General features: G+C 36.1%; 1 protein-coding gene across 2 annotated transcripts in view; it reads right to left on the bottom strand.

The window, feature by feature from the left end:
* The window catches only part of CNTN3 (contactin 3), a 449736-nt gene that overhangs the window by 19250 nt on the left and 417865 nt on the right, over positions 1-12621 (bottom strand). For both annotated transcript variants that reach the window (XM_069084081.1, XM_069084082.1), the window contains one exon: positions 8082-8268. In XM_069084081.1, coding sequence (XP_068940182.1) covers positions 8082-8268 — 187 coding nt within the window. The remainder of the gene's footprint in view (positions 1-8081; positions 8269-12621) is intronic.

The following is a 12621-nucleotide window of genomic DNA, read 5'->3' as shown; positions in this document are numbered from 1 at the left end:
TCTGTTTGTCTCAGTTTCTTCAACTGTAAAATGGGCATAACAATAATAGCACTTACCTCCCAGGGTTGTGAGAATTAAATAAGATGATATTTATAAAATAGACTGACAAACGTAAATCACTGTGTTGTGTGACCCTGTGCAAGTCACTTAACCCAGGAAGAGTCAGACACAACTAAGCAAACACCACAACAACCTGTAGTCTTAGAGAATCACTTAGACCAGTGATGTCAAATCTAAAAAGAAGCAGGTCCCTGAGAGAGAATATTGACTTAGAAAACCACAAATTAGTATTATGTATGTTGTGTTATATTTTTGTTTATTTTGTTAAACATCTACCAATGATATTTCAATCCAATTGGGGTTTTCCAGCTCCAGGGCAGTAAATCTGATACCTCTGGACCCAAGGATGAGAGGTGGAAGTATTTGCTCAAGGTCACGCAGTCACTATGAAGCTATGAGGCCAGCTGTCTAATGTGCTTCTTCTTTAGTCATGAGCTGCATCGAAGGCCCTGAACAATAAATTTTGTATGTAGTCATATTTGGGAAACTAGGTCTTTGATGAATTCTATCAAACTCTCCTAACATAAAGCGTGACATAACACACCGAAGGTCTACAGAACCATTGTGCTGACCTCTTTGTATATGCCCATGAAACCTGGACAGTCTATCTGCACCATACCAAGCAACTTAATCGTTTTCATTTGAATTGTCTAATGAAGATTCTGAAGACCACCTGGCAGGATAAGACACCAGACACTAGTCCTTTCTTGGACTCATCTGTCAAGCATTCAAGCTCTACTTCAGAGAGCGCAACTATGATGGGCCGGTCACATTGTACAAATGCCAAATGTACTCTTGCCTAAAAGAGTATTTTATGAGCAACTCATACAAGGAAGGTGCTCACATGGAGGTCAGAGGAAGCATTACAAGGACCCCCCTAAGTTATCTCTAAAGAGCTTTGTAATTGATTGTGAGATATGGAAGACACTGCCCAGGACCAACCAGCATGATGTGCCCTCAATAGAGAACGTATTGTGCTCTATGAACAAAACAGAATTGCAGTAGTTCAAAAGAACCATCAGATACACAGATTGAGAGCCATCTATACTCCAAATGTTCATATGGACAATCTGGAGCTGATCTTTGGTAAAGCATTCTCAGCCTATGTCGGTCTGATGAGCCACAGTCAATCACACCATACCTTGACCCCAACATAGTGATGCCATTTTGGTCTTCTTCGAGAATGAAGGATAACAACCATACCATAGCCTAACATAAAATAAGAGCCTTTGGTTACCTCCTTCGGCCTCTCATGAGACCCCACCAGGCTAACAGCACAAATCAGAAGGTCAAAAATAGATTGAATTCTTAGGGAAATTAATAGCCTGCCACATTCTCAGTGCCATGAGTACATATAACTCATGGCAATGTTCAGTCTATGTGAGTCATGCCTTTAACAGGATAAGTTACAAGATTCTATTTTAGGTGACTCTCCCAGCTTGTGATCCGGAAAAGTCCCACATGAAGCAAATTTTGATATTTATATATCATGTAAAAAGAGTGCTACTATGCATTCAAACAAGAGAGCTCCAGGTTAAAAAATGTCCTGAGCCACAGTCCATAACTGAGGCGCTAAGAGAGGATGTGCCCTTTATTGCAAAGCGGCAAGTACAAGACTAACATAAGAAAAATCTTCTTGGGGTGGCTAGGTGCATAGTGAATAGAGTGCCGGCCCTGGAGTCAGGAGAACCTGAGTTCAAATTCTAACTCAGACACTTACTTAACACACACACACACAACTAGCCGTGTAACCTTGGACAAGTCACTTAACCCCAATTACCCTACCTTCCCCCCTCCAAAAAGAAAAAAAATCTTCTTAAAATTTTTTATTCAGTCATTTGGTCACGTCTGATTCATTGTGACCCCACGGATCATGGCACACCCATGCTGTCCAGAAGGTTTTCTTGGCAAAGATACTGGAGTGCTTTGCCATTTACTTGTCCAGCTCATTTTGCAGATGAAGAAACTGAGGAAACAAGATTAAGTGATTTGCCCAGGGTCACACAGCCAGTAAGTTTGTGAGGCTGGATTTGAACTCAGTCTTTCTGACTCCAGACCTGGTGCTCTATTGAGGGAACTGCCCCTGCCTAACAATTCACACCATCCAAGAAGTGAAATACACTGTCCTAGTAGGTCATTAGTCCCTCCTTCTTTGATGTAGCTGACCACCTGTCAGGCATATAGAAGAAAGGCCTCCCTTTCAGGTATAAGTTGAACTCAATTGACACTGAGGTTCCATCCAAATTTGAAATTCTGTGATGCTAATTACTCCAGGAATGTAAGATGCCACCGTGGACTCACATTTACTCAAAAAATTTAAGGATCTCAGGCAGCTCATTAATTTGGACATTCCCTCTAATGATGAGCATCCCACCCTGTCCATGCTCACTGTGATTGTCGTCTCCTTCCACATCTTCCCACAAGTTTATACCAGCGCCCCTTCACCTCTGCTCAAACTTTTACTTCTTCTATCAATTATACAAGTATATAAAACCTTTAGGTTTGCCAGAGGTTTTGACAAAAGCGATTTCATTTCATCCTCCAAACCACCCTGAGAGGTAGGTGCTATTATAATTATCCCCATTTTACAGATGAGGAAGGTTGTCACACAGTGATACCCCTCCCCCAGGGCAAGCTAGGCTTCTTCGATTTCTTCTGACATCCCAAGAGTACAAATGGAATGCTTGGCTTGTGCATTCACTGTGGATAAAAGGCATCTACAACCTGCTGATAAACCTGCAATAAGCCCTGCAGTATTCTTCTGCTGATTGATTTCCCTTCATGTAAGATGCTTATCTTGATCTGGCTTGCTTAGATAACTGCGCTGGTAGGGGCAGAGGTATATGAAATGTAAAGCTGATTACAGGCCCCACTGCTTCACTCTCACCTCCAATGAACTAACACATATTGAAAAAGAACAGCAATTTTTTATTAAAAAGAATCCTTGATATGATTAATTGCTCAAAAATAGCTACTACAGTTCCAGCAAGAAGATGAGAAATCACAAACACTGTAAAGAAACTATACTTTCATCAAGTAAAGTAAGATGATCAAGTGATTATTTTTAGATGAGGAGCCAGCCTGCTGACATCCCAACTGGGACATATTTGAATTTCCTCTTTTCAAATTCTATAGGAGGTAACCTTCTAAGCAAAGGGACTAGTCCAAATGTGGCAGAAAACTCAGTCTAATAAAATTCATAGACAATGAAATTTCTGGTTTAAGTGGTTCTTCTCAGAGATCTTCTTAATCACTTTCCTTTCAAATCAGGAAGGTAATTGGCAGAAGTATTGAACAAGTTGAGATTTTTCAACAGGGACCTGACCATGGAAGCCTGATGAATGGTGCCATTTAATGACTGTATTAAGAAAATTTAAAGAAGAGAGACACTGGAAAGAATTTTGGGATATATTTGGGAGAAAAAAATAAATTAATGAAACCTGTTTCAAAACTCTAGAAAGTTTTGTGATTTTAACTGCAGGAAATTTATTTAATCAGTACAATTTATTTAATCAGGTAGTTTTATTTCATTAGATCCTAGACTTAAGGCTAGAAGGGACCTATTACATCATCAAGTTCAATCCCCTCATTTTATACATGAGGAAACTGAGGCAGAGTCAGATTATATGACTTATCTAGGTTCACAAAGATAGTAAGCATATGAGGCAGAATTCAAACTCAAGTCTTCCTAAATCTAAGTGCAGCCCTTTCCTACTCTACCTTCAATTACATCAAGATCATCCTAGGTGGAAAATAAGAGAATCAGAGATTTTGGATTGGAAGATTCCTTAGACAAAATATAATTGAAGTCTCTTATTTTATAGATGTGGAAATTGAGGCCCAGGCATGTGGCAAAATCATAGATCTACAGTAGAAGAATGTCAGGCCTCATCTAGCCCAACATCTTCATTTTGCAGATAAGCACACTAAGGTCCATTGAAGAAAAACAAGTGATTGCCCAAGCTCCCCTATGTGCTAAGTAGAACGTTCTTGAGTTGAATTCAGGTGTCTGAGATCCAAATCTTGCTCTTCCATCCCATTTTATTGAATCACTTCCAATGGACTTTCATTACTATTCTCTTTTCAAGATGATGGTAAGAGATAATCATGTTGTTTTTAGGCACATAATTTGGAACTAAGAAGAAGCATTATTTGTAATCCCACTTTCTATATTACTATTTCACCTTTTATGCCTTCTAACTTTTGCAATCTGTATCACATTCCAAACAAAATACTTCACCACGATTTATGCCAAAGAAGGGCAAGTTCACCACAATCTTGCCAAAATGGAAGCCCCTGAGCATGAGGTGACTCTCAAAAGACTCTGTCTTTTGCATCTTTTTCTATCCCCAGAACTTAGCACAGTGTCTGGCATATAGTAGGTACTTCATAAAAGTTTAACGTAAATTAAATCGAATTGAAAAATCTAATGAACAAGTCGTCTGTGTGGAGAAAGTCATCACTACAGTGTTGACTAGTAGGTGATGAAATCTGAATACCCTTGTTACCCACAAAGAAGGACAGTGATTTCTACAAAAGGTTTCCCCTTTCAGATATTTAAGGAATCATGGGATTTTGGGTGTCCTAAAGTATACCTGTGTAATTCATTATTCTCTTTAGAGATTATAAATATTCCCCAGAGGTAGTTTCCTTCCTTGTGTTAATGGCACATTCATAAAAGGTACAAGATGAAAATATGTTACGTGTTAAATTGTTAATCAAGATTTAAAATAGGTGTTAAAAGTAAAAGTGCCAAATTATATTTCAGTGAATGAAATAAAAGATTATTCTTTGAACTTGAGAGTTTTGGGGATTAATGAAAGCCTTTTTTTTTCTTTTCATATAGAATCATAGTATCTTCAAGGGATAACTCCTATTACATTCTTGATAAATTATTTGACTTCTTTTCTTGAATACATCCAGTAACATGCAACTTAACATTTAACAAGGTTTCCAATTCTATGGTTTGGCAGCTTGGTTTTGGAAGCTAAAAGATCTGTTCTCTAACTTGCATTTAGGTCAGACTATATACTCCCTTATTCTCTTCTAGCTGTATTTGTTATGAGAAAGATTCCGTTTATACTGAACTGAATTGTCCTGAATGTGATTTTTAGGTGAGCATTTGTAAAAACTTAATTTTAGAGCATAATTATTTTCTTCTTCCTACTGTTCTTTTCTCCTACATCCAAATGATGTAGTCATTTCTTTTACCACATATATCCATACATATTACTACTACTACTGCTACTACTACTACTACCATGACAATTTCTACTACTACTATTATTACTACTACCACCACAACGACCTTCACAATAATTACCCCTGCTACTATCACCACCACCACCACTACAATTACTACTGTTGCTGCTGCTGCCATATCACCAGCACCACTACTATGATTTCTCCTCTTTCTCTTCCTCCTCCTTCTCCTCCTCCTACTTTACACTTATATAAGCATTTATATAGCACTTTACGATTATGACAAGCCTGTGAGGTGGGTGTTATGATGAGACTGAGAGGCCCAGGGTCACACAGCTATGATATGTCAGAGGCAAGAATAGACCTTAAGTTTTCCTGACTCCCGGTCAGTCAAGCACTCTCTGCACTGTGCCACCTAATTCAGTGATAAATTATAAATGTCTGATTTTATCACAAAGTCAGAACTTGTTATGTGTATGGTGTTTCTTTGCCATGAAAATCATATGTGAAATCAGAAAGACATATCAGAATCCCACCGCAGGTGCTAGCTGGTTAAACTTGGACAAGTCTTCCAGCCTCAGTTTCTTCAAATGTAAAGAGGGCAAAAATAAACACACCTACCATTAAGGGTCATTGTAAGTATCAAATGAGAAAATATTTATCAAATGAGAAAGTGCTGTCCAAAATTTAAACCATTATATAAATGCCTTCACAAACATTTAAACCCCTGAAATCAAAGAGATATCCTGAGAAATATGAAATTCTATGATATTTTAAAAGAAAGCTGTTTTCTCTTATTTTGAGGCAGATAATACTTGATCTAACAGCTAACCAAGCTTGACAAGTAGGAGTCTCACTGGTCCTTTTAAGCAATTACACAAGACCGATTTATAGGGATTACATTAGTCATCTGCAAATTGACATGATAAAGTAATTAAAAGAGTTGGCCTTAAGCAGGTTAAGCATTTCCCCTGTAATCCGGCTTACCCTGTGAATCTGGCAGCCAAATCAGTTTTCTACAGACATAGGAAGCAGCAAGGTCTAGCTTTCAGGTCAGGAGGTTCTGGCTCTGTCTAGGCCTCTGATGCACATATGTGTGCTGTAACTATCACTTCTCCCTGCCCGAGGCAACTCTGAGATTATAAATATTGAAAGGCTGGTAAACTGTATCAGTAGATGGTATTTTCACACAAGGAAGTTCTTCATACTAATGAAATCACAAGTCCAACCACCTTTCCCCCTCAATGAGCATAGTCTATTAAGGTGAAAGATGGTAGATTTAATAGCCAAACACGATCTTGGTTTATGGTCTGACATTACAACATTGTGGACTAAAGTTTTCATATTATAAATGATAAACCCAACTATCCTAAAAATGATATTCACATCTATGCATATTAAGGAAATTGTGCATTAATGGTTTCATAATATTTTAAGGCAACAAAGAGTTGTACTTTTAAATTTAAGGAAATATAACATGATATGCCATTGATGAAAATATAGACTACAACAGTCATCTCACATCTAGGCTCCCTTAATCTGTGTATTTTTAAAATTTGAATTACTTAATGAATAAAATTTCATCTAAGCACATAGTTTTCATGGATGTGGTGTTGAAAGTATAAAAAATCTAGTACTTAGGCTGAATAACATTTGATTGTGATATTTTCTTTGGAGAAAAGCATTTTTCATCTGTCAAATGGTCAAACTAGGAGAATGTAATAAGATAGGAAAAGTAATCCACCATCCATGTTTAATAGTAGTTTATCTAGAACATCCAAGTAAGACTCAAAAATCAAATAGTATTGATTTGCTTGTGGATTTATGTTGATTAGAAACTAACCTTTACACTGGTGATTCTGAGTTGTGTTTAAATTTTGCTGCACGATCATTTACAGATTACTCAGTTTGGTAGGAGACACTACTTTCTCTGACTGGGGTTTTTATTTTGATTTGTGAGAGGGGAGAAGGTATTAATGCTGACCTATATTATCTGAAAATTCTTTCATTCAAGCCAATTAGCATGCCACTCAGACAAGGGAATGTTTGAAACAGCTGGTACTTTGGCAGAGCTACTATTTTGAATTTCTTATAAAACATCAAGCCTGGAGAATTTAAAACATATTAATATCAATTAAATTGGCCATAAGATAATAGAGTGAAAGGAGCCTGACAAACCATCTAGTCCAATTCCCTAATTGTGTGTATTTGTAGGAATATATAAGTGCATAGGCATATTCATATAATGATGTGTTTATAAATGTGTGTGTAACTATATGTATCCAAATGGAGAGAACATAGCATCTAGAGATGATAGATAGATAAGATTGATAGATAGATGAATAGGAAAAATAGAAAAATGAATAGAGAATTAAATAGGCAAATAAATAGATAAATAAAAACGGAGGCCCTGAGAGGTTATGTGATTTCTTAAAAGTCACATAGGTAATAATTCAGATTAGGATTTGAACTTGGGTCTTCTGCCTTGAAAGCAAATTCTATTTCTAGATTCCTCTGTGAGAACAATGGATTTGTTTAGCTTAAAAAGCACTAGGTTGTCAGGGTTTGCAAGACCATTTCGATATACGGACTTTACCCTAAGTGCCAAAATATTTTCACTGAAAAAAGTTTTTGGCCTTTTTCATACTAAATATCTTGGCACTTTTGTAGTGAGGAGTTGGATGTTTGAATTTCACAAAATAATGGAAATAATAATTGACTTGGTCATCCCCAGTGACACATGTGGTCTTCATTTTAAATGAAATTATGTACCATACGGGGCTCCTTCCTTTCCTTTCAGAGAATCTGAAAATACCTACGCATTTTCTTTGTGGTTGCATTCACTGTAGCACTGAAAGGCCCTGTCCCAGCACTGTTGTATGCTCGGACAGCGGTGTAATATACTAAGTTGCTTTGCAGGCCTTGGAGTCTGGCCGATGTCTCATTCCCCATGACCTTGACTCTATTGGATGAGTCTTCTTTGCCTCCATTATTCCAATACCGAATCTAAAAATGGGGTACAAAAAGTAATGCATTGATGCTGGTTTTATTCATGAAAGACCCTCTAACACAAAAGTATGATTTTTCCTTGAATGACCTTTGATACCATGTTTTATTTTAAAATGATAAAACTGCTAAGACAAGGCTTTTAGATAAATATTAAATGACCACAATCCTGAAACCTGACCCTCTCTGCAATTGTGTGACTGTGAAGATGAGATCTGCTACAGAAAATCATTTATAAAAGTCTGTTCTTTTCTCAAATTTTAATAAAAAGATACTCTTATTCTCATAAAGATTTTATTGAGAAGAGAAAAGCAGTTGCTTGTATCTTCTTGGCAGCCAATATGATGTAATATGGCAGTCTATAATATTTATTTTTTTTCCCCATATCATCAGAGGAGCCGGTTGCAGAATCAGAAAAACCAGGGTTCAAATCTCATCTCCAAAACCAAGTGTCTGGATAATCCTGGGCAAATTGATCGACTTCTCTGAATGTCAGATTCCTCATTTGTAAAATAGATATAGTAATACTTATACTGTCCATCTCACAGGAAATTTAGAAAGGAGTCGGGGCTATAAAATAAAGTTATCATCGACATTATATTTCCCATCACTATTCATTATTAAAAATCAAACCCTTTATGCTTTCAAAATTGTTTAAGTACCATCATGGATTTCTTTTTATATATGCATATGTATGTACATGTTGTTTTCGCCAATAAAAAGTAATTTCTTTTTTTTTTTTTGGCGGGGCAATTGGGGTTAAGTGACTTGCCCAAGGTCACAATGCTAGTTTTTGTGTTAAATGTCTGATGCCAGATTTGAACTCATGTCCTTCTGACTCCAGGGCTGGTGCTCTATTCACTGAGCCACCTAGCTGCTCCTAAAGTGTAATTTCCTTGAGTTCAAAGACTGTTTCATAATTGTGTTTTTATTCTTGTGTCTAACACATTTTCTGACACATAGTAGGCAATCAATAAATGCCTATCAATTGGTTGATTGATTCTATGTATGATTACTAGTGATTCTTGTCTCTTCATGTATTTATCTTATTTAGCTACTATTTTCATGTATTCATATAGTATGAGATCTTAGAATTCATTATCAACAGTGAAAATGTTTTGTCATAGAAATGTTGATGGATCATTTCCATTTGGATACCTGTCGTGCCCTTTCCAGTTTCAACTACAGATTCTTTGGGGATAAACCAGTCAAGTTGGGTCTCATGCTTCCTGGAGGTTTGATTTACCTACCACGAAATCTTTATAATTTTATTACAATTTTCCACCATCCTTTATATAACTCGAAACATCTTCTCTCTGTATACCACAAACTGGTATTGCTTTTGGCAATTTAACTAAAATCAAGTCAACAAGCATTTATTAAGCACCTACTATATATATATATATATATATATCAGATGCTATAGTCCTTTATCATCTATTAATTTGGTTAATTTTTAACTGTTAATATTTCTGCTATGGAGAGAAACCATTAACATTGGGTTTGATTCATCTTGTACCCAGACTGAATTACCATTCCTGTGATCATAGTCTGAGAGCTAGAAGGAACCTTCAAGATGATCTATTATTGCTCCCTCATTTTCCAGATGAGGAAATTTAGGCCGAGATTTGTCAAATAACTTGCCCAAAGTCACACATGCAGTAAGTGGCAAAATCAATATTGAGCCCATTCTTCTGATTCCAAATTTAGAATTATGTCCACTGAGCCTCAACATTTCTTTGAGAAACAAAATTGTTAGCTATCCTTTCGCTCTTCTTTTCTCTCTAGTTCAAGGGACATATTGTCCAAATTGTACCTAAAGTCTATTGAAACAAATCTATATTGAAATATATGTATATGTATATATATATATATATATATATATATATATATAATTTCCAGGGAATCTAAATACCTCTCTACACATGCTCTATCAAAGATCATGACCAGAAAAAAGTATTTTAAAAAAAAATAAGCAATGAATTAGTCTCTTATGACTTTTGAAGTACAGCTCAGTAGTATGAACTAAATAAATATTTTATTGCTTTACTAAGAGACTCTTTCCAGGACTTAATTTCTAAAACTATACTATAAAAATTTATTAACCTAATATCAATTTACCTAAAACTTTATATAATTCAAAGTACTTTCTGTTCCCCAGTCAATAAGATAGCCTACCATTCCTTAACAAACATAATAGATACCTGAGGGGCATCTAATTTAAAAATCGATTTTTCCTCTGTTCCATGAATCCCAGTTAAACAGGGTCTTATTGTTCCATATGTGGGACAATGCTTAGTTAAAAATAAGTTATCTGAAACTCCATTTCTCTCACTTTTCAAAAATTCTAGATCATAGAAATCTGTAATACCAGTTTTGCTGTGCGTTTCCAGGCTTCCTTTCTTACAAACTATGTCATCTTCATTACGTCATTTAACTCTTTGTGGCTCAATATCCTTACCTGCAAAATGGTCTGTTTACACTAAATAAGGTCTAGGATTATTGCAACAGCCAAAAACCCTCTGCAAACTGTGAAAAGCAGAATCCTGTGAGCCATTGTTCTGCTGATCCTTAATATGGACTTTGCTGCAATTACCTACTCTTATCACACATGTTCCATGGGAAAATAGATCATCCGTTGACTCTGCATTGTATTTTGATCATGATGAATGTGAAATATGTTTTAGGAAAGTCATACAAAGGGGCTTTAGAATTAGTTTTTCATTTTGACCACAATAAAATTTGAACCACAGCTAAAAAAATGCTTTAGCAATTTAATAGCCCTCTTCTGATGTATCTGCAAAAGGGAAGGAAAGTAGCTTGTTGAGCAATTATGAACCAAATTCCATTAAAGTAGATACTATAGTTTAGATCACCCAATAACCTGGATTTTATTCAATTTCAGGCTTATTTACTTGAATTATTTGTATGACTGTACAGGTGTGCGACTATAGTTTATTTTTATCTGCAATGATTAGTCTTGGGCAACTACCAATGCTGGTAGGAAATCGGCTTTTTTTTCCCATTGAGGTCTTCCTCTGTTCTGAGAAGTACTTAAACATTTGGTGTATTTCTTAGTAACCATTAATATAACAGGAAAACATACATCATCCTTTTCCATGTTTGGCCCTCGGGGCCATCTATGTGATCTTTTGACTTATTACTCTGCTAGCCATGCATATTTTAAATGTACATTTCTCTAAGCATCAGCTAAATTTATTAACATTTCATGTAGTGTATTAACCTACAACCTTTTATCACAACAGACAGGATTTTCCTGTTTTCCTTTTTTTTACATCAGAAACTTAAGATAAACTTAAAGACATTAACAGGAACGAATCTGAAATTGTCATGACAGACTTAGATTGTCTAAATAGCAAATAGATGTTAATGGCCAGGAATCCAAGCCATTCCATCTTTACTCTCTTCTCATCATGTAGAAGGGGCCAGGAGAAGATTTGTGTCAGAGTCTGTCAGATAACTTCAGATAACACAGATTGCTGCCTCAAGAAATGAGCTCATCAACTCTTACTTTGTCAAATAGGAAAGAAAATTAGTCTGGATACTAATGATGATGTGTTACTTAGGATGCCACATGGCAAACCACCAGCCCTTACTGAGATGAGAGATAGGAAAGTTATTACAATTTTTAAACCTATGTAGGAAACTGGGGAAAACAGTATCAGAAATGTAACTATGTTTACTGGCAATCAAATCAAAATTGCTTTGCAATTTCTTGCAGTTTAATTTCTAAATGATATGAGAATTGAGTGGTATTATAATTTCCCATGGATAGAAAGAATAGTGAGCTAAATGTCTTTTCTTTTTCTAAATCTCCCAGAGTTGTTTTCTTTTTCTTTTCTTCTTTGCCTTTTGGAGGGCAGTTGGGGGGTGAGTTGCCCAAGGTCACATGGCTAGTTTTTGTGTTAAGTGTCTGAGTCCAAATTTGAACTCAGGTCCTACTGACTCCTGGGCTGGTGCTTTACTTACTGCACGACCTAGCTGCCTCCAGAGTTGTTTTGTTATTCCTAATTTTTATAAAGTTCCTATTAAATACTTTTTCAGGATTATCTCTCCCACAAGCTCATAGTAATGCCTATTTGCCTTTTGAACTTATGTCAATATGTCTTTTCCTTTCAAATCTCTCAGTTCATTAGATTTATAAAATAAAGAGACATCATGCATTCTAAATTGTGAGATTAATGAAATATCTCTCCCTCTCAATTCTCTTCTTCTCTTGTCTCCTCACTTGAACTATATTCTCTCTCATCCTCTCATCTTCTCTCTCTCATCCTCTCATCTCTCTCTCATCTTCTCTCTCATCTTCTCTCTCATCTTCTCTCTCTCTCTCTC

Source organism: Petaurus breviceps, unplaced genomic scaffold (genome assembly GCF_028583685.1).
Source record: "Petaurus breviceps papuanus isolate PSGF00001 unplaced genomic scaffold, PetGlider_PUasm1.0 174, whole genome shotgun sequence".
NCBI lineage: Eukaryota > Metazoa > Chordata > Mammalia > Diprotodontia > Petauridae > Petaurus > Petaurus breviceps.
Note: the sequence above shows the minus strand (reverse complement) of the source record. Positions and strands in the feature narration are given on the sequence as shown.